This window comes from Pristis pectinata, chromosome 2 (genome assembly GCF_009764475.1).
Source record: "Pristis pectinata isolate sPriPec2 chromosome 2, sPriPec2.1.pri, whole genome shotgun sequence".
NCBI classification, from domain to species: domain Eukaryota; kingdom Metazoa; phylum Chordata; class Chondrichthyes; order Rhinopristiformes; family Pristidae; genus Pristis; species Pristis pectinata.
In genome coordinates this window covers 21,135,331-21,159,083 of record NC_067406.1, presented here as the reverse complement: position 1 = coordinate 21,159,083, position 23,753 = coordinate 21,135,331, and the positions used below count along the sequence as shown (strand labels likewise).

General features: G+C 41.5%; 1 protein-coding gene across 3 annotated transcripts in view; it reads right to left on the bottom strand.

Moving 5' to 3' along the window:
* Nucleotides 1-23,276, bottom strand: part of uvssa (UV-stimulated scaffold protein A) — a 90,761-nt gene extending 67,485 nt beyond the window's left edge. Inside the window, exons 1-7 of one of the 3 annotated variants that reach the window (XM_052009235.1) lie at nt 22,805-23,276; nt 21,044-21,155; nt 18,732-19,062; nt 15,695-15,815; nt 13,230-13,625; nt 11,601-11,710; nt 6,481-6,609 (exon numbers count right to left, since the gene is read on the bottom strand). In XM_052009235.1, the coding sequence (XP_051865195.1) occupies nt 6,481-6,609; nt 11,601-11,710; nt 13,230-13,625; nt 15,695-15,815; nt 18,732-19,062; nt 21,044-21,153 (1,197 nt within the window). In that variant the 5' untranslated portion in view covers nt 21,154-21,155; nt 22,805-23,276. Of the gene's footprint in view, nt 1-6,480; nt 6,610-11,600; nt 11,711-13,229; nt 13,626-15,694; nt 15,816-18,731; nt 19,063-21,043; nt 21,156-22,583; nt 22,779-22,804 lie in introns of those variants that run through there. The other 2 variants (XM_052009245.1, XM_052009255.1) reach the window with 2 other exon arrangements.
* Between the last annotated feature and the right edge of the window lie 477 nt (nt 23,277-23,753).

Here is a 23,753-nt window from a genome sequence, read left to right as displayed (position 1 = left end):
GGCAGGTGAACTGAGAGTTCAGTACATGGGTTTCATGAATGAGATAAGCATTGCCGGAGATGCAAATCTTGGGCTAGGAAGGGGGATTAGGAGGAAGAGATGGACACTACAGAAGCAGTTGTATTGAATATTTCGTTTTAGGAAGGGAAAGGGCAATAATTTGGAACTACTACCAGAGCAGGAACTGGATACAGCAAATCACCTCGCTCTGTAAAACTTTCCAAATTTTACACTCTTGAGAAATCTGCTACCTTGTCACATCTTTTCTTGTGCTCTAAACAGAACATAGAACAGTATAGCACAGTACGGGCCCTTCAGCCCACGATGTTGTGCTGACCTATATAAACCTTATCCACATTCTATCTATCCCCCTCTCTACTTCACCTCCCATAACCCTTTATTTCTCTTTCATCCATGTGCCTATCTAAGAGGCTCTTAAATGACCCTATCGTACCACCAACCACCCCCGCCCCCACCAACAGTGCATCCCAGGCACCCACCACTCCCTGTGTAAAAAACCTACCTCTGACATCCCCCCTCCATGCACCTTAAACGGGTGACCTCTGGTATTGGCCATTACCGCCCTGGGGAAAAGATGCTGGCTGTCCATTCTGCCTATGTCTCTCATAATCTTATATATGTCTATAGAGTCTGCTCTCATCTTCGGTCTCTCGAAGGAGAAAAGCACCAACTTGCTCAGCCTCTCCTTACAAGACGTGTTCTCCAATCCAGTCAGCATTCTTGTAAATCTCCTCTGCACCCTCTCCAAAGCTTCCACATCCTTCCTGTAGTGTGGCGAAAAGAACTGAACACAATATTCCAGATGTGGTCTAACCAGGATCTTAGTGATCCGCAACTTTACCTCTCTGCTCTTGAACTCAATCCCCCGGCTAATGAAGGCCAGCACACCGTGTGCCTTTTTAACCACCCTATGCATGGCAACTTTGAGGGATCTATGTACTAGAACCCCAAGATTTCTCTGTTCCTCTACACTGCTAAGAATAAAAATTTTTGAAAAAAAAGAGGAAATTGACTAGAACATTGTCTTTATCAAACTATTTTCCGATACTTGCTTACACCAGAGTCTAAATAATCAAATGTCAGAAGACAGAAGAGACTGCAGATGCTGGAATCTCAAATTAACAACAGAATGCTGGAAGAACTCAGCAGGTTAAACAACATCTGTGGAGGCAAAAGGTGTAAGTCAATGTTACAGGTTGAGACGCTGCATTGGGACTAAGAGGCAAGGGGAAAGATTGCCAGTATATAGCAGTACGAGGGGATGGGATGGAGGCTGGAAGGTGAGAGGTGGAACCAGCTTGGGAGGAAATGATGGGCAGGTGGAATCAGCTGGGGGTGGGGAGAGAGCATGAGGGGGATGGGAGAGGTGATGAAATGGAGAAGAAAGATAGGTGAACAGGTAAGTGTGTGTGGGAGGAGAACAGTGGGTGTGGGTTACCAGGAATTGGAAAACTCAATGATCATACCATTGGGTTGTAAGCTACCCAAGCAGAACAAGAGATGTTCTTCCAATTTGCATTTGGCCTTGCCATAATAATCGAGAAGGCAGACGACAAATAGCTCAGTGTGGGAGTGGTACGGAGAGTTAAAATGATATGCAACTGGAAGCTCAGGATGGCCATTGCAGATGGAGCACAGGTGCTTCGCAAAACTTTCACCTGGTCTACGCTTGGTTTCACTGATGTAGAGGAGGCCACATCACAAGCACCAAATGTTGTAGACCAGGTTGGAAGAGGTGCAGGTGAAGCTGGAATGGCCATTTTGGTCCCTGGACGATGGCGAGGGAGGAGGTGAAAGTACAAATGTTACACCTCCTACAGTTGCAGGGAAAATGCCGGGGCACAGGGAGGGATGAGCAGACCAGGCAGTCATGAAGAGAGTGGTCACTGTGGAAAGCAGAAAGGGAGGGAGAAGGAAAAATGTGACTTGTGTTGGGATCTTCTTCCCACTCCTACACCTCGGCCTTTTCCATTGCTACATTCCACTCCATTCCATACACAAATTGGAAGAACAACACCTTGTTCAACACAATGAGTACTGATGCAGGGTCTCAACCCCAAACATCAACTATCCCACGGATGCTGCCTGACTCACTGAGTTCCTCCAGCAGTTTGTTTTTTTGTACCTTATATTTACCTTGGGTATCTTACAATACAATGGTATGAACACTGAATTTTCCAATTCCAGGTGACCCACACCCCCAGTGTTTTCCTCCCACACACACTCACCCATCCATCTAGTTTTCTTCCCCTTTTGTTCACTTATCCCCCCTCCATCCCCCCCACCTGGGTCCATCTGCCGATCAGGTTCCACCTATCAGCCACTCTCACCTCTCTCTCCCCTACCTCTCAGGAGTAAAGCAGGGTTTCAACCTGAAACAGCAACAATTCCTCTCCCCCCCATAGATGCTGCTCGACCCGCTGAGTTCCTCCAGCAGACTGCTTGTTGCTCAAGATTCCAGCATTTGCAATCTCTTGCTTATCTCTAACTTTTCCTTGACCCGAACTAAATGTTTCTCTCTTTACAGATGCTGCCGGACTCGCTGAATATCTCCAGCACTTTTCAATGAAAGAAGAAAGCAAACTTGATTAACCTTTTGGAATTTCAGTGCATGTTCTCAATGGCAGAAATAGAAACCCCAACCCAATGATTATGATAAGAAAGTGGCAAAGAAGCAAGAGCACTGTGCAATTCAATGAGAAATCTATTTAAATAACATTAAATAAAAATAACACTGATGCTAGAGGCATAATGTGAACTCTAAAAGGTTCTTGAAATCTTAAGATGGCTGCTCCTAATGAAAATGGATAGCCAGACTCATTTGTACAACAAAGCACCATTGGAAGTTCAATTCCTTCCTCTTCAATCAAGTGTTTTTTGGGCAGGAATTTTTCTAGCAGATTAGAGCAGCTATCAAAATGCTCATTTCCTGGCCACAAGCCTGAGATGCCAAGGGTGGCTTGGAATAACCCACTTTTTATGATTCCCGGCCTGGATACTGATCAGAAGTGATAGTAACATCATTCACAGTCAAGCTAAGAATTTCATAGTTTGGGTATTTTAACAGCACTACTTAATTTTCCTAGTATAGCTACAGAAAGGTACTTAACTTCCCTAAAACTGACAATGTATAATATAGACAATGAATAATAATTTATGCATTACAAATTTTCCTATATTCTTACACGAGTTGTTAATTTTGTATCCTGGAGGAGTTGTTTTTCTACTAGTAATGAATTAGCATAGCTTTATTTATAAGTAAGGGCACTACTGTAAAGGAGTTTAAAAAATAAATTCTGGCTTAACGAAGATGGGCAATTAATATTGCCTTGCCTTATTCTGAGGAGAGAAAAATTCAGTTAAGCTGAAAATAATTAATACACCAATTCAAACTTAGTACTAATTCACCAATGAAATGTTGCAAGCATCTGTTGTCTCTCTGTTTCTCTTCCAGCAATGATGCTTATATATTCTGTCCCAGCAACCCAACACAGAGCACAAACCCCCTCTGCTGGGCTTTATGGTATTATTCCAACTCAAGCTGCAAAAGCTGATGAAAAAAAATTCTCACAAAATGCTTCAACTTCTACAATTAAGTGTCACCCTCACCCTAAAAATAAACCTCAAATTTTCTGTGTTATTTCAAGTACCACATCAAACTAAATAACTTTAGTGTTCAAAATATTTGTTTGGTTAATCCAAAGGTTCTCAGTCCACAAGCTCCAGCTCTGCATCAAGTTCCATTTACACAGAATGGGCACCCTTGGCGACTTATCAAAGCTGAAGAGTTCCCAGCTTTCCTCATTGTGAGTAACACCTTACAAACAGAGCCTGACGGAGCAAATAAATACTACAAATGCCGTTTATTATGAAATGCCCAAAGCTCTGATTTTACCTTCTCTATAAAAGTTGCAAATGTCTTCATACTGTCATAAATTTTCAATAAATAGGAAGATCAGTTAACAGCTAAAAGAGAATAGAGGAGGAATTTGGCTTTGATTGTTTAAAACATATGGTCGGATCAGTCACTGGTTGAACTCACATCTACCCATTCTGTTGCATTTAAATTGATATGTTTTCAATTTAAATGTTTTAGAATATTCTTAGAAACAAAATACTGTGTCTTAAACTATAATTATAATGCTTTGCGTTTAATGTCAGTTTCAGTACTGCTGCTTAATATAATAGACTCCCCCCAACAAAAATGCTCAAAACATATAAATAGGTTTTTGCCTTTCAGACAGCATGAAGGAAACCATCTTCCCTTCTGCTGCTTGTATTACTCCAAGTGGTATATTGAACAGTGGAGATGATAGTGATACATTCCAAATAAACACAGACAGGCTGGTGAAATGGGCTGATGAAATTTAATGCAGAAGACAGAGATGGCAATTTTAAAAAAATGTACAGAATCCTATGCTTCAGAAATAATGGCACAGAATACAAAACCAAGGAAGTTATGATGAACCTCTATAAAACAAGAGACTATTGCATTCAGCTTCAACACAATTCCAACAGAGCATTGCATTCCATGTTCACCATGTGGACTCCTCTACATAGTAGAAACCAAATCCAGATTGATTGACTATTTTGCAGAATACCTCCATTCAATTAACAAGGGTGACCTTGTGCTTACAGTTGCTTATCACTTTATGGTAGGAACCACTTCCATTCTGACCACTTTGTCTTCATTACCCCAATGGTGCCCAACACAAGTTCAAGGTAGAGCACCTTATCTTCCACCTGAATGTTGCAGCCTCTAGCAAATGATACTATTACCGTGACAACGTTAGTCTGTGTCCTGTCATGGACATTCCCTCCGTTTTCTGCACCCTCTTTCATCCTGGCAACTTAAGCAAGCAGTTTTCTCAGTTTTCCAGAGAAGGTTTTGACCTGAGATGTTACACCCTGTTTCTTTCCCCACAGATGTTGCTTGACCTGTTGAGCACTTCCAGCATTTTCAGTTTTTGAAGTGGGATGCACTGCCTACCAGGGATGTTAAGGCAGATTCAATCATGGCTTCCAAAAGGCAACTGGACCAATGTGGTTCACTGAAAAGGAACCACAGGGCTGAAAGGAAATCATGGGGGAATGGGACTAGGTAGATCGCTTATCAAGGGCCAGTTTGAACTTGAAGGGTCAAATGACTTCCTTCAGTGGTGCTACATTCTATAACTGTATGATTCTAAATACAAAAGGCAAACTTGCATTTATATAGCATCTTCCAATGACCTCAGTATGCATCAAAAGACTTTACATTCAATAGGGATGCTTGAATATTTTCACTTTAACCAGGAAGGTAAATAATTTGGGGATGACAAGCTCTGTCAAAGCAATATGATGATCATCAGACATTCTGATTACAATGATGATAACTGAGTGCTAAAAATTGTCCAATATACCGGGATAACTACCATGTTCTTCTTCAAATGATGCCATTGAATCACTTACTTCCACCCACGAGTGCAGATGTGCTTCAGTTTAATAGTTCATTTGAAATACCAACAGTAGTGTACTGTAGTGGAGTACCAGCCTAATTTTTTCTGTTCAAGCTTCAGCACTGGGTCTTGAACCCTTAACCTGCTAATTCGAAGGCCAGAGTGTGAGCAAGTGAGCTGCTGAACTCTTCCTTCCAAGTGTGATCAACACACAATTCCACTCGCATGGCAATGTACACTAAAGTGATCAAGCAAGTCACTCAGTTACTTTCTAAGGAATATAAAAGACAACCAATAAATTTCCTTGCCAGCAACACCCCATCCCAAAAAATGAATAGAAAAAAAGTATTGTAACTTTCCTCCAGAGTAAAAAGTTCAGTTTGAAAATCGCAAGAAACTGCAGAGAGTTGTGGACACAGCCCAGCGCATCATGGACACCAGCCTCCCCTCCTTGGACTGTCTTTACTTCTCATTGTCTTGGTGAAGCAGCCAGCATAATCAAAGACCCCACCCATCCGGGTCATTCTCTCTTCTCTCCACTTCCAGGTAGAAGATACAGGAGCCTGAGGGCACGTACCACCAGACTTAAGGACAGCTTCTACCCCACTGTGATAAGACTATTGAACGGTTCACTTATACGATGAGATGGACTATGACCTCACGATCTACCTTGTTGTGACCTTGCACCTTATTTATTTGCACTTCCTCTGTAGCTGTGACACTTTACTCTGAACTGTTATTGTTTTTACCTGTACTACATCAATGCATCCTGTACTAACCCATTGTAACTGCACTGTGTGATGAATTGACCTGTAAGATCGGTATGCAAGACAAGTTTTTCACTGTACCTCGGTACAAGTGACAATAATAAACCAATACCAATAACTGAAACAATGAATGTACAGTGTATTACAATATTTGTCTACAGTATAGCTATATTTTTGTGCAAGCTTTTAAAGCAGCAATGTTGCTTTCCCATGCACATTTTAAGAAGCATGATTTAAATCACTGGAATACTCACCACTTTTCTCTGTCTCTCCTTGTAACTAATGTTCATCTCATCATGTTTTTTCAGTACTCCACCTATTGCATTTTTTAGGTCAATGGCACGTCTTAATCGGTCATCGTTAATACCAGCTTTGGTGAATGCCTGCAATGAAATTCCAAAGGTGTTACTCCAAACTATTTCACCACATGCCCATTTCAACAAATGTTCCAATAGGAAATTGCACAGTTAAGTGAAAACAGTGAAAAACAAAAACCATGAATTCAACATCTTGCTCATAGCACTCTTCACGTGCTCAGATACAAGAGAATATTTGACCCATCCATAGCCAACCTAACTCAACCCAAACTTGACACATAGTTAGGTCCCAGCAGACACAAGTCAGGCAGCTTGGCTTTAATCTGGAGTGTTGTGTAATAAGGGGAAATGGTAAACATCAAGCATGAAGAAAGAGGATTAGAACAGAGAGATAGGTTTGAGTGGACCATGCCAGAGAAATAGTGGCTTTTTGATAGCAGGAAGAATGGTGATGATGAACAGAAAGTTCTCAAAGGCAGCAGAAACAAGCACAATCCACTTCAGAATTCTGAACCTGACACTGGGTAAAGGCAGTATTTTTTTTATTAAATTCCATTATTAACCCCATCCTTGATTGTCCTTGAGAAGATCGTGGCGAGCTGTCTTTTTGAACTACTGCAATCTTTGTAGTAATGGTATTCCCATACTATTATATACAGTGATGATGATAAAGCAAGGGCTTGAGATGGCATGAGACTTGAAAGATAACCAGCAGATGGTGTTGCACGCCCCTGCTGCTTTTGTACTTCTAATTGACAGAGGTTGTGGGTTTGACTCAGGTTGTCAAATTTGTCAGTGAAATTATAAAGGAAAATGTGAGGAAGACGAAGTTCAAAGTAGCTAGGTCATCTAAAATAGTGTAACAGAAATCAAATATATACCATGGTTTTGGAAAAGGAGCTGCAGGTAAAAGAGAGTTATTTCAGTAATAGAAAATGTGGGAATGGAAGTGAAGTGCATGCTGCAATGAATGCCAAATTGAAAACCTGCCAAAACATTTTGAAATTGCAGGCAAATGGAAGGTAGTAGGTGCTGCCAGGAACTGGACAGGATTCAGCATCAATCATCCAGCTGAAGCAAGCTTTGGTCTCAATATCAACAGAGAACTTAAGAATGCAACAACAACCTCCTGACATGGATTATGGTGCAGCTGAGCAGAAACACATCATTGGCATGAATAAACAAACAATATTTTTCTGGATTTGTAGTAATATGCAGAATGTCTTTGGATCTCAGCTGATCAACAGCAATGGCCATTGTAACAACATCATGATCTCTATGTACTTGGTTTTGGCTTCAACAATGCCATTGCCCATCTCTGTCCTTTACTGCCAACAAAGTTATGATGCCCAAAACAGGCAACAACAGATTCTAAAATGCTGCTGCTGCATATTGTACACCTCAACGTTTCACGAGCAACATCCCCAATGACTTACTAAGCTCTAACCTTTGTTTTAACAGTTCCTTCACTGAAGGTCACCACTACAAAGTACCACTATGACCCACCTACGTCAGGCTTGTCCTGCCACAAGCTCCTTCCCACATGCCCATTCTGAGCAGTACCAATGATACCAATCTGGGAGAGAAAAATGTAGGGAGGTTTCATAAGGTTATGGACACAAATTACCGTAAGTTAACTTGCAGGTACAGCAAGCCATTTGGAAGACAAATGGCATATTGACCTTTATTGCAATTGGATTGGAGTACAAGACGCCTTATGGCAATTATGTAAGGTTCTGGTGAAACCTCACCTGAGATATTGTGTATAGGTCTAGTCTGGTCTCCCAAACAAAGGGTAGGCATACTTGAGATAAGGTAGTGCAATAAACATTCATCAGATTGTTTCCTGGGATGGGGAGGAGGTGGTTGACCTATGACATGACATTAAACATACAGGGGCTATACCATCCTAAGTTTAGAAAAATGGGAAGTGATCTCATTGAAATGTATATATTTTTTCATGGGATTTGACATGGCAGATGATGCTTCCCCTGAATGGGGTGTCTAGAACCATGGGTCACAGTTTCAGAATGAGTGGTGGGCCAATCTGGACTGAGATGCGATGAAATTTCATCACTGAAAGGGCAGTCAATCTTTGAACTTCTCAGGATGGTTGTGGAGATTTATAGTTTTTTTTAGATTTTAGGGGACGCTAAGAGGTAAGGGATCAGCGCAGGAATATGACGCTAAAAGATCAGCTATGATCTCACTGAATGGTGGAGCAAGCATGAGGGGCTGAATGGACTTATCCAGCTTTTGCTTATGTTTCCCCCCCGTTAAATCTGCTCTTCTCAGATTCCCCAGTATGAATGTATCCTTTCCTGGACACCCCCCCCCACCCACATACCTTTCACCACAAAACCTCCCTACCACCCCCCTCCCCCCCACACCCCAGGTGTCAGACAAGCCAAATGCCTCTTGCCATCCAGCAGAATGCGTACACAAAATTGTGAAGGTGATGCCAGAATTACTAGTAGTCGAGGCGGTCAGAAACATCTCTAGGGACTTTGCATGTTTCCTAAGGCATGGTGACCAGTATTGGATGCAATACTTCAGGTGTAGTGCTTTATACAGGTACAACATGGAATAAGGGGGACAGTACTAGCATTGATAAGAAATTGGCTTAAAGAATGGTTTTATACACTGTGCCTCAATTTATGAATCCCAGGATCCCACATGCTCACTAACTACTCTCTAAAAAATGTCAGAGTCATAAAGTAATACAGCACAGAAACAGGCCCTTAGGCCCAGCTCAACCATGCTGACCAAGTTACCTCTCTGCCACTTCACAGGCCCACATTACTGGATATTCTTTAGAACTACATTGTCTTTCTTCATTCTTTTCGCCAAAAGATATCACTTCACATTTCTCTGTTTTAACTTTTATTTACCACATTCTGCCAGCCTGTCTGTCTTTTTGGATGCCTAAAAATTCTAATCCACTCTAAAGAATGCTCTTATCTTCCTGTGTGTGGGTATGGTTACGTGAGAGGTGTTAAAAATTGCAGGCAAGCATTTGGGGATGTGGGTTGGGAGGTTAGTGCTGTAGTTGGGGAGAACAGCATATCCAAGTTGTGGGGTTGGGATCTGGGCCAGGAGTCAGTATGTTCAGACAGTGGGAGGAGTTCAGAACCTAGCATGAAAGTTTGGGGTGGAGGAAGAACAGAAGCAACAGCAAAGGTTGAGGTGAGGTGGGGAGGGGAGGGGAGGGGAGGGAATAATGGTATTGTAGGTTGGAGGCTCAAGGAAATGGGTAGAATAGAATTTCTAGACAGCTGTCTATTTCTATCTTCCATACTGTTTACCAGTGTGAGTTTTGTATAATTTACAACTTTTGAAATTTTATACCCATATCCAACTCACTAATACATATTAAAAGCCAGTGATCTTGGAAGTGCCTGCTGAGGAAACACCATTGTCTACCAACCAGTTCCCATGATTGCCTGGGATGCTGCCAATGATCCTTTTATTCTTTGGCCCTCATTTTTGCCCATTCACATTTTGTGTGTTAACTGCCTTCTTAAAATCCACATAGATAACATCTAAAGGGTTCCTTTTAACCTTTTCTGCTACCTTATCAAAAACATGCTACCACACTAGTCAAATACCATTTATCTCTAAAAGTATGTAAGAATATGAGAGACACGGATAGGATAATCAACATCTTTTTCTCACAGTAGAAATATCAAAAATGAGAAAGGATAATTTTAAGGTGAGAGGAAGGAGTATTAAAGGGGATCTAAGGGTTTTTTTTTTAAACAGAGAGTTGATATCTGGAATGCGCTGCAAAATGAAGTGGTAGAATCAGATACAACCACTACATTTAAGAGGCATTTGCACAGACAATTAAATAGGCAAGGCATAGAAGGATACGGTTCTAATGTGGGCAAATGGGATTAGTGTAAATGGGCAAAAAGGTCAGCATGGACCCTTTCCTGTGCTGTATAACTCTAAACCCAGAAGGTTGTAGGACTGAAGGTTGTATCAGTAAAGGGACAAGAATGTGATCCAAAGTTCAGTTTGGGTTCAAATGTGACACAGATATTGCAAACAGTCCAAAATGAAACAGAAAATGCAGGAATTGCTCATCAGATAGCATCAATGGAGATGGAGACAGAGTTAATGTTTGAGATAGATCATCTTTCATCATGACTGGGAAAAGTCAGAGGTTAACAGGTGTCAAGAAAGTGAGCGTGTGTTGGGATAGACGGGAGTGTGGTGGGTGAAAGAGGAGAATGAAGAAGGTGGTCTGTCATAGGAAGGAAGTCATGAAAGATTAAATGACAAAAAGTGATGACAGTACCAGGTAAGAGGGTGGTTAAGTTAAGAAGCACAATGTTGGTCGAGAGGAGGGGTAAATAGGAGAAGCTGAATCATTATCTGGAATTATCAAATGAAAATTTCTATGGATGATGGAGATCTCATTATCTGAAACGATTGAATAACATTGAGTCCAGAGGCAAGGATGTGTCTAGTTGGTAGATAAGGCGCTGCTCCTCAAGCTTACATTGAGCTTCATTTTACCTCATTTTAAATTATGGAAGAGGCCAAGGGCAAAGAGGACAGAGTGGAAGAAAATGGAGAATTAAAATCCAACAGTCTGGTCATTTTGGACAGGGAGATAGATGAAGTTAGTAGTCAAGGCATGGAGATTGCAGTGGGGTCTAAAATCAAAGGCTTGGTCCCTAAAGTATTTTGCTGGAGGAAATTTTTGCCCATTCAGAACTGAATGATAGTCAAGTAATTTAACATTATAGTGACAAGGGAAGAGTCAATATAAATGTGGAAACAGACAGTGTTTTTGGATGATGTTACTGAAGGGCAGCTTTGAGACAAAAAAATGTTTGCAAGTACTTAGAAAAAGGCATTTCTTAAAAGTAACATTCTGGTGGCATAAACCTAGACATGCAATTTGTAAATTTTATCTTGCTGGATGGAACATAATAGGTCCTGAAACCTCATTGATAATAATACTATATATAGATATGACAATTCAGAGGCTTCTTTGCACAAAACTAATAACCACGCTGTAGTTACATGATAAGGATTATTCATACCTGGATCCAGTACTGTACAGTCGGCAGATATTTATTAGTGATTAATCTTTGGAAATCCTTTATATTGTTAATTACAGCACTATTTTCTTCATCCTCTTTGATCTTTAAATCTGTCATACAAACATGCAGATTATTCTAAATGGGTACAATTTCTTTCAAACTAAATTTTATTGTGCATTTAGAAACATAACTAAAATAATTAATACACAAAATCAGCATATAAATAATTTAGAATCATACAGCATGGAAACAGGCCCTTCAGCCCACCAACACTGATCCTACCCAAATCCAATCAAGTTCTTGCCCCTCCCCATTCTATCACTTACTAACACACTGGAAGCAATTTATAGTAGGCAATTAACCTACCCAGTTGCACTTCTTTGGTGCATGGGAGGAAACCAGAGCACCCAAGAGAATCCCACGTGGCCACAGAGAGAATGTGCAAATTCCACACAGGCAGCACCAGAGGTCAGGACCGAACCCCAAGCATATGAGATGCATCTGAAAGATGGGCCATCTGCTAACATTCCAAAATCCAAGCTCTGCAATCCAGCTGTTTATTGTAGAGCCAAGTGTTTTGGTCTCAACAACCCATACCCATTAAGGTGTTCCAGTTGCCTAACAACCTCTGCATAAATAAATATCTTTTGCAACCCTTCCCCATTTGCCCTTTGCCGTCATGAACCACTGATTTGACCCAGGACCCAGGTTGAGTACTATTTTGAGTTTGAATTTCTCTACAAGATATGACCTTAACTTACAAGGGTTTTTGAAATATACTTTTAAGTGCTGATTTACAAAGCTAGTATTTTGTGCATTTTCAGTTCTTTTAAAAACACAAGAAGAAATTCAAAGAAAATTAATTAAAAATCAGTTTAACTCTGATCACTCACTGGATAGAGCAGTGGACTCTGCCCAATACATCACGGGTATATCCCTCCCCACCATCGGTAGTATCCACAGGAAGCAGGCAACATTTATTATCAAAAATCCCCACCATCTAGGCCATGCCATCTTTTCACAACTACCATAGGGCAGGAGGTACAGTAGCCTGAAGTCCCACATCACCAGGTTCAAGAACAGCTACTTCCCTTCAACCATTCGGTTCTTGAACCAACCAGCACAACCCTAATCACTAGAGTTTAGCAACACTATGACCACTTTGATCACTGTACTAAAATGGACTTTTATTTGTTCTAATTGTGTTCTTTCTTGTAAAAATTGTGTATAATTTATGTTTAATTTATGTTTTTCTTGTGAATACTGCTTTTTCATTGTCATATGCACAAATACATGTCCTTGTGCATATGACAATAAACTTGACTTTGATCACAAGGAAACAAAATAATCTGCATGACAACTGAAATGTTTTATGACTGTCATTCATAACTTAATAACATGAAAACTGCTAAAATTACACTCTCAACACTACAAAAATTATGCAGCAATGCTCCTGGGAATGATGATCAAATCCATCTGTATGGTTCCTGCACACATCAATTTATCCTTTTATGAAATATTTTTTCTCCCAGTCTCCCAATATCACAAAGTAGGCCCTGGACCATTTTTCTCTTCAGACTGCAGTCCCACCTCCAACATTAATAATGCAATAAGGGTGACATGTATTACCTGTATGAATTTCCAAGTCAAGAGAATATTTATGTGAAAGAAGCCCATGATTTCTGATAAATGATTCTTCATTGTCTTCAAGTTGTTCACTTTCACCTTCTTCATTTTGACTAAAGTCATCTAGCTCTTCATCCGATTCCTGTTCTTCAGGGAGACTGTTCATATGAGGCAGTGGGGCAAGGTCCTTACTGCTGCAAGGCTGCTCATCATCACAGTGATAGGATTGGTGGTCATCTCTCTGCCTGCTGGTTGCAGAGCTGCCATTATCTGTTCTATCAGGCAATTGTTTGCTCTGAGACCCTATATCATGAAGTGTGAACTCAGAAAGATTGGGCAGCAGTAATTTGAAGCACTCCTCCAGTTCTGTCAAAGTGTTCTGAATTTCTTCTGACATATCTGTTTTGAATGCAGAATAGACAATTAGAAATAACAGCCAGTAGCAACACAGAGAAATACATCCCAAGGTGAAAATGACACACCACTATATTAGCTTGTAAAAGATGGCTGAACACTAGAATTAAAGAAAATATTGAATACAGGTTATTCAATCCATTGAGTTTGTGTGAGCTCTATTCAAGAACAAATTAGCTAATCCCACACTTCCATTCTCTTTCCATTGCACTGCAAAGATTAGATTAATGCCCAATATCATCATTAAGAGGGAAAATAAAAGAGCTGCTGAAGGAACTCAAGTGGTTCAGGTAACATCTGTGGAGAGAAATGGACAGTTGGCATTTCAGGTCAAGCCCCTTCATCTAGACTGCATTATGTATGACTTTTCAGACCCTCAGACTCCTTCCCCAAAATATTAGCCAGCCCAAGAATTGCTTTAGAAGTAGGCTCTTACTAAATAGACAAATAAATAACCCATTTCTGTAGTCAAGTCTCATAGACTGGAATGAGATCAAGGCAGGTAGTGTCAGTTGCAAGATGAAGAATGGCCAGGAAAAACATTAGCCTAATGCTATGCCCCAGTTTAATACCACAAATAATAGATTGCAATTTTGAAAACATGGGAAACTCTTAGTCAGCAAGAACTTGTGTTAAAGTCAGAGTCACACAGCACAGGAACAGGCCCTTCACATTCATGCCAACCTTTTGGACCATCTACACTATAAGATATCTTTATTAGTCACATGTACATCGAAACACACAGTGAAGTTCACCTTTTGTGTAGTGTGTTCTGGAGGGAGCCCACAAGTGTTGCCACGCTTCCGGCACCAACATAGCACGCCCACAACTTCCTAACTCGTACATCTTTGGAATGTGGGAGGAAACCGGAGCACCCGGAGGAAACCCACGCAGACATGGGGAGAACGTACAAACTCCTTACAGATACGGGATTGAACCCGGGTTGCTGGCGCTGTAATAGCGTTACGCTAATGCCATTTTCCCACATTAGGTCCATATCCTTCTATGCCTCGCCTATTCAAGTGCCTGTCTAAATGCCCCTTAAACGTACCAGTTGTATCCCATTTCCCACCTGCTTTAAGAAAGCCATTATCATCCCGGTACCTAAGAAAAATAAGGAAACATGCCTTAATGAATACCGCCCAGTGACTCTGACATCCACCATCATGAAGTGCTTCAAGTGGCTGGTCATGGCACGCATTAACTCCAGCCTCCCAGAAAACCTCGACCCACTGCAATTCGCCTACCGCCAAAACAAGTCTATGGTGGAATCCGTCATCTCCCTGGCCCTACACTCATCTCTGGAGCATCTGGACAGTAAAGGCACCTACGTTAGACTATTATTTATTGACTATAACTCTGCCTTCAAAACTATAATTCCAAGCAAACTCATCACCAAACTCCTAGACCTAGAACTCAACACCTCCCTCTGCAACTGGATCCTTGACTTCCTGACCAACAGACCACAATCTGTAAGGATAGGCAGCAACACCTCTGCCATGATTATCCTCAACAGTGGTAACCCACAAGGCTGCGTCCCTATACACTCATGATTGCATGACCAGATTCTGCTCTAATTCCATCAACAAGTTTGCCACTCCATCTGCCACTTCTCAGCCCAGGTCTGCCTTCTATCAATATCCTGTTCCCCAGCCTCCCCTCCATGGATCCTATCTACACCTCTCACTACCTCGGTAAAGCAACCAGCATAATCAAAGACCACACCCACCCGGGACATTCTCTCTTCTCCCCTCTCCCATTGGGCAGAAGATACAAAAGCCTGAAAGCACGTACCACCAGGCTCAAGGACAGCTTTTATCCTGCTGTCGAAAGACTATTGAATGGTTCCCTAAGACTACTGAATGGACTCTTAGTTGCTTTAGCAACTAAAAAGTTAGTTTACTAACTTTAGCTGCTCACAATCTACCTTGTTATGAACTTGCACCTTGTTGTCTACCTGCACTGCACTTTCTCTGTAGCTGTTACACTTTGTTCCGCATTCTGTTATTGTTTTAATGCAACGTAATTAAAAAGTAATGGAATTAGTAGCAGACCTTTCATTTCTTCTTCCGCTCTCTTCACTCTCACGTTATTAATATTCTCCAGTCTTTTCAATCTCTCTTCCTCGCGTCTTCTCTCGGCTTGAGTTCTGGCACGGATACCTTGGAAATCTACCTATACGTGGAAGAGATAAAAAATTTTCATTTATTGCCCACACATAATTGCCCTTGAAAAGATGGTGGTGAACCGTTTCCATGAATTGCTGTCATCCTACTTCCACAATGAAGCTGGGGGATAAAGAATCCAGGATTTACATTTGGCAACAAGGAAAGAACAGAAATACATTTCCTAGTTGAAAATGATGTGTGACTTGGAGAGGAACCCACAGATAGTGGTGATCCAATGTGCCTGCCGCCTTTATTGTTCTTGGGAAGAGGTCACTTGCCAAGGAGGCAAGTGGCCTTAATTTCATAGATAGCATATGCAAGGTGGTAGAGGATGAACTGCTACTTTGTCCTACATAGTGTCAGTCTTCTCGAGTGCTATTGGAGCTGCTCTCATCCAGCAAGTGAACAGTATTCCATCGCATTCCTCACCTGGGCCAAATAGATGGTGGAGAGGTACTGGTGCGTCAAGAGGTCAGTCATTCACTGCAAGGATACCCAGTCTCTGATTTGCTCTTGTAGCCACAGCATAGTATTGAGTTTCTGGCCAACTGAAATCCTTAGGTTGTTGATGGTGGGGGAATTCAGAAATGGGTATGACCATTGAATGTCAAGGGCATGCTGTCAGATTCTCTCTGGTTGGAGCTGGACATTGCTTGACATTTTTGTGGTACAAATATTACCCACCACTTATCATGATGAAGTCTATAAAAATAGTGCAGTGAAGTAAACCAGAAGTTTAAAGAAGAATTTGCCCTCTCAGCACACCAAAAGCACATCTATTTTTTATTAGAAAATAACTTAATACAAAATTTATTAAAACACAACTTTCTGGAGGCCAATCCAAAATCTGCCAAATTTACCCATTAATAGCAGTAAATAATAACAACCATCAAAAATAAAGATCTATGAGCCAGTTTAACTGTAGCAAACACAATCTATGGCAGAATCAGGGATAGCACCATCAATGAAAATAACACTTAGGCTGCAGTGATTCAGAAAAGTATCTCAGCACTACCTTCTCATGGGCAATTAGGGATGAGCATTGTCAGTGAATTCCAAAAATGAATAAAACACAAAGCTCTGCATATTATAGTCACTGAGAGGACAAGGAGAACTACTCTGAATTCTTTTAACCAGAACATGGGGCAGGATTGCTAGACTTGTCCTAACTGAAGGGGTAATCTGGAACAATGTTTGCTTTAAAGAAATACAAGCAAGAGAAATTATTTTGATTATTGTGAAAAGTATAGAAGAATAATCAACATGAGCAACAAGCAAACAACAGTTTCAGTAATTAATAACTTCAGTTAATTAAGCAATTAGCTATAACTTTAACATAAACCGAGATATGAAATCGATGTCACTTTCCACACCAGTGTTTCCGAGATATCTTCCACTTGCCTTTACAGAGGCTTCCCCTCTATCATTGATGATAGGGCACGGTAGCGTAGCGGTTAGCGTAACACTATTACAGCGCCAGCAAACCAGGTTCAATTCCTGTCACTGTCTGCAAGGAGTTTGTACGTTCTCCCCGTGACTGCTTGAGTTTCCTCCTGGTGCTCCGGTTTCCTCCCACATTCCAAAGATGTACAGGTTAGGAGCTGTGGGCATGCTATGTTGGTGCCGGAAGCATGGCGACACTTGTGGGCTGCCGCCAGCACATTCAATGAAAGATGCATTTCATTGTGTGTTTTGATGTACATGTGACTAATAAAGATATCTTATCAACTCAGCCTGTTCCACTTCATGCACTCTGCCCTCCGAAGAAGAATTGGGTTCAAAGCCTCCACATTGGATTCAGCCTCCATATTCAATGGATCATCCCCCATAATTTTTACCACCTTCAATGTGATGCCACCACCAGACACTTCTTTTCCACCTTTCGGCATTCCAAAGGGACTTTTCCATCCACCACTCCATGCTTCACTCTTCCATCTCTTGTAACACTTATCTGCTCACATCTCCTCCACATGAAACTGCAGGAGATGCAACACCTGCACTTTAACCTCCTCCTATCCAACTAAGGACCTGGAATCTCCTTCTAGGTAGTGATTAACTAGCACTTCTTCCAAATGTGTGTACTGCATTCAGTGCTAACAATGTGGTCTCCTCTACATTAGGGAAAACTCAGATTCCATTACCACTTCTGGTTAGTCTGTAAGGGTGATTCTGAGTTGTAATTCTCCACCCCAATCCCAATGGGCCTTCATGTATTTTATGCTGTTCCAGTGAAGTCTACCACAAGCTCATGGAACAGCATCTCATCTTCCAACTTGCCATGTCAATTTCCTCAAGATTCATCAATTTCAGATAACCAGCCTTTCCAGTCTGTGTTAGAACTGGATGGTTTCAATAAAAGATTAACTGTAGCATTAATTCAGTTTCTCTGTCTATAGACACTGTCAGCCTGCTTGGTATTTCCAGCATTCTCTTTTATTTCAATTTTTCAGCAACAGCAGTGTTCTGTATCTCACAGTTCTAACATTCCCTTCCCCCCTTCCTCTGTCCTCCAATTAATGAGCAAAGTCTCCAGTTCTCCTTCTACTTATACTTCTTCCAGATAGATCAACTGAGATTAGCAAATCTGTACCACTACTCTCAGCCAGTACCACCAACTTGAGTCTCATATTGTCTCTTTGTAACCATTTCCTTCTCCACAGAGGCTGATTGACCTGTTAAGAATTTCCAGCACTGCCTGTTTTTAATCCAAAGTAGCCAGTTCCTCGTGGTCCTCCAGGTTAGTGTGTTGACAAAGTTCTCTCAAATACACTCAGAAATCTCCCCCCACACACATCATTCCATTAAAATGAGAAGGAATACATGATACAAATGCATACTTCTGCTATTTCAAATATATTTAACAATTCTCAAATATTTAAAGGACTGAGGCAGGGATACTTCAATAGGAGGAAAAAGTACTCACCTTCTTAATCTGCTTCAGGAAGTGATAACCCAGTGAGAGTTTTTTGTAAGCATTTCCATATTTGTCCTGCCACTCCTGAACAGATTTAATTGCCATTTTCTTCAATTTCTGAGCTGTTTCTTTTGGTGGAGGCAGAGGTTGTTCAAAATTAGTTTCTACTGTTAGTTCCAAGAATTCCTGGAAGTTCGAAACAAGCAGCAACCGAAACTGATTTGAACGCACAAAGAGTTCATTTGCTATTTGGAAAGCAGATAGACGGATCTCTGCATGCTCTTGATTTAGTTGTCTCATAATTAAGTGGTATGCATGCTTGACATACTCCTCAGATGACCTGTAAAATGTAAATACATTTTAATTACGTGTCTTGGGAATTAAGACAGAGAGGTCAGAGTAGGAGCGGGATGGAGCATTAAAGTGGCAGGTGACTAGAAGCTCAAGGCGTTCTTGCTGATTTAATGGGAAGAGCTCTGCAAAGTGCTCACCCAAACCGTATTTAGATTTTCCAGTGTGGCGGAGACAACATCACGAACACCATATATGATACACTAAATTTTAAGAAGTGCTAATGAATTGCTGTTTCACCTGGGAAGGATTGTTTGGGCTCCCTGGAGTGTGGGAAGGAAAAAGAGACACTTCACTTCTTCCAATTTAGTGTAGTTCATTCAGGGCTCATAATGTGGTCTCCACTAATTTAGAGAAACTAAACATAGATTAAGTGACTGCTATGCAGAACAGCTCCAGTGGCCTGTCATCTCTTAGCCCACAGCTATTCTGGCCTCTCTCCACTAGGCCTCCTATTCTGCTCTATTGATGCCCAATATAATCTGAGGAATAGCCCCTCTGCATCTTTATGGGTTATAAGCAGCCCTCAGCACCTCGTATTGATAACAATTTCAGATAACCACTCTGTTTTTTCCTCTCTCTCCAGAGATGCAGCTACACTTCTATGTTTCAATGCATTTGCTTTTCTGTCTCCAATTCTGCCAATTTTTTTTTTAAACAGTAATTGTTAGCTTGACATTAAAGGAAAGGAAACACATTGAAACAAAGATGTGGAGCAGGCATGCTCTCAGTTTTCTCCAGCTCTCTCCCCACAACTGAAAACCCAACTCATTTTCTCACTTTGACTTTTGATGTTGGGTCCTTGACCCAAAACATCAATTGTTTCTCTCCCTGCTGATGTTACTTGATCTACTGAGTGCTTAAAACATTGTATTTTTGTGTCAGATTCCCAACATCTGCAGCTTTTTTCGTTCCAGTTATTGAAATAAGGTCTGCTCCAAAATATACCATTCACATTAAAACATGAAAAAATAACAGTCCAGGAACAGGCCCTTCCACCCTTAGTGTCTGTGCGAACCATTATGCCAACCGAAACTAAAATCCATAAGCCTGCACATGATCTATATCCTTCCATCCCCTGCCTGATCATGTGCCTAGCTAAATACTTCTTAAGCATTACAATTATAATATCATGAAAGAAATCTCTCCCTTCATCAAGTACTAGTCCTTGATCAAGAGTACAATCAAGCTTGTACCAACACTTTCACAACAAACTACTTGAAGGACTGGAATGCAGAGGGTCACCCTCCAGCTACCCTTCCTTTGTGCATAAAGCATCTGCACTTGACTTTGTACAGAAGTTGTACAAAGCATTGATTAGACTGCAATTAGAGTATTGTGTCAAACTACAGGAAGGATGTCTGAGCAATGGAGAGAGTACAGAAGAGATTTACCAGGATATTATCTAGAATGAAGGGCTGTAGTTACAAGGAGAGAATGGATAGGCTGGGACATAGCATTGGAACATGGCAGGCTGAGGGGTGAACTTATAGAGCTTTACAAAGTTATGAGGGACATAGATAGGATGGTAAGAATCTCTTTCCCAGAGCAGAGGAGTCTAGAATTAGATAACACAGGTTTATGGTGAGAGAGGAGAAACTTAAAGGAAATCTGAGGGTTAAGTTTTTTTCCACACAGTGGGTGGTGAACATTTGGAATGAGCTGCCAGAAGAGGTAGTGGAAGCAGATACTATTACAATGTTTGAAAGGCATTCAGACAGGTAAGGAGTAGACGGATATCAGCCCAACGTGGGCAAATGGGATTAGCATAGATAGGTTATCATAGTCAGCATGGATGAGGTGGACTGTAAGGGCCTGTTTCTGGGCTGTTCTTTACTACGGTTCTATGACTTGATATATCAAGATACAGGAACTCATGATGCAAGGAACTACAGGCACAATTCCGCAATTTTGCAACACAATAGACTCCTTCAGCAAACATTGTAATTTAGCAGTATGCAACTTCATACTTGCAGATTTTCTTCAGTTGCCTCATCTTTTCTGGATCTAGCACTTGCTGTCCCGAGGTGGTGAGATCCTCTACCAACTGAGAAAGCTTCTCATCCTGTTGATCTTCCATTCCTGCAAAGGAATAAGAACACAAATACATATAGTATAACATAGGTTCAGAATTCAATCACTCCCAAAGTTATATTGTTATAGCGACTGGGTCACAGGAACATCAATATTTAAAAGCCAATAGAGTAAAATTTTGCATGAAAAAATAATTATGATGAGTCAACAGTTTCAGCTGGGGCTTTGTAGAGATGCTGTGTGAAAACTAGGCTATCCTCAAAAGGATAAGAGAAAAAAAATCATGAGGCACACTGGACTACATTAATACATTTCCTTTCTACAGTTACATGAACAAAACAGGTAAATCAGAATCTAGGTACATTTGAATGTCTATATACAATTTATAATACTCAGATCAATTGTGTGAAAAAATATTCACCACGTGCCTGAATGGGTGCCACAACAAAAACATTGAAATAGCTCAACACAACATAGTAACTAATAAAATCAGTAAGAATTCAGAAGAAACTTCCCAAAATAGAAAATATAGAACAGTACAACTCTGATAATCTGCAGCTGACTATTCACAAGTCCCAATGGTTCAGCACGTGAATTACCAGATAATATTTGTGGTTTTCTTTTCCAGCTCACTGGGATTCTGCCTTCCAACTCACTGGGGCCCCAGTTCTCGCAATCTTATTAAACTTAAAAGATTCACTGGAAATTTAATATAATTCCATATAACAGCTACAAAAAAATGGAATTAAAGGTGCATTAGGGAATTAATAGGAATTACATCCAATAGTTCAGAAAATCTGCCATTCACGCACAGTAAATCAGGCACGGTAGTGTAGTGGTTAGCATAACGCTATTACAGCGCCAGCAACACGGCTCCGATTCCGGCTGCTGTCTATAAGGAATTTGTAAGTTCTCCCCGTGTTTGCGTGGGTTTCCTCCAGTGCTCCGGTTTCCTCCCACATTCCAAAGACATATGGGTTAGGAAGTCGTGGGCATGCTACGTTGGCGCCGGAAGCGTGGCGACACTTGCAGGCTGCCCCCCCCCCCAGAACACTCTACGCAAAAAGATGTAGTTCACTGTGTGTTTCAATGTACATGTGACTAATAAAGATATCTTATCTGGCACAACTAAAGTCCACACATACCAAATTATGGGAGTTTGACTGTATGTTATATTGAAAGTACAATAATTGTTTCATAGTGGGGCTGCTTAGTACTCTATAATGTAGCAAAGAAAGTGTAGCATCGCCTGTGGCCACAGGAAGGTTCTGGGGTTGGGAGGTGAAGAGGGATGATGTTACAAACAATCTGCTGGAGAAACTCAGCGGGTCGGGCAGCATCTGGGGTGGGGGGGGGGTGGGTGGGAGGGCAGGGGGAAGGAATTGTCGCGATTTCGGGTCTTAACCCTGCATCAGGTCACAAACTCCAGAATTTCCTACATTACTTTAACTCTTCGGGAAGCTTGTTAAAACTTACCTTAAGACCAAGCAAGTGACAAGTGTCCTGGAGTTGGGTTGGGAGTCAGTTTAGTTTGGTAACATTACCATGAAGCGCCTGCAACATGTTACTGTGGATTGTGTAAGTAGTCAGCATTGGGACTAAAATTAAATCACGGAGCGACATTCATTATCCCAGCTGGTCACCAGGGGCAACACAGTGACCCTATGACCCTGCCCCCAACCCACTCCACTACCCACCGAGCCGACAGCTAAACAACACTGGCCCAGAGCCGCCCGGCTGAATGGCACCGACCGTGGCCAATCGGAATCGACAGCTGTAGACAGAGGCAAGCCGCGCCACCAATCAGATGGGCACGCCAGAGCTGAGGGCGGGACTTCCTGTGCCCTGATAGCGAACTGACGAGTAGGTGATACGGCTCACGGCCTCTCTCTTCTCTCCGATTCTCTTTGCTGAGGTTTCAGCGACCACCGAGTGATCCACGTAGACTGAGGTTCAATTGTACACAGGTCGCGCAGCAGATTATATGCCGGCGTCAGGTCACGGCCGCCTCCGTATCAGCGCCGCTTCGGCAGATGGACCTTATGCACGGGCCGCCATCTTGAATTGATGGCGAGGTTCCGTCGCCAGCCCGGGCACAGACCAGGGCAAGGCTGCTGTGCAGCGGCGGGTGGCGCTTCTCCTTTTACCATTTAACTCCACTACAGTAATAGGTAAAGTCAACGGTGCGTTCCACTTTTAAAGTATGTTTTACGCCAGTACGTGCTGAAGTAGTCTTCAGTTAGACCGATTTAGCAACAAAGAAAATAAAATTATTTGATCTGACAGCGCTACTGCAGTCCTTCTCTAGCGCTACTGTCCATCACCCTTTTCCAGTTCCGTTTAGCATAAGATAATAGGTTTTAGAAGTGAATGTTTATCGTAGGAACCTAAATTAAGAGTAGTTTGTCCTTATTGTTGTAAATATTATTAAATGATTTTAAGATACAAAAAAAATTGCAGAAAATAAAAGACCATAATACAGAAGGTTACATATTGGTATGGAATAATTGGCTGGCTCACAGCAATCAGAGAACAGGCATAAATGGGGCATTTTATGGTTGACACGATGCAATGTATGGTGTGCCTCACTGATTGGTGCTGAGACATCACTACATGAAGAGACTAAAGGTATGGCTGCTAATGTTT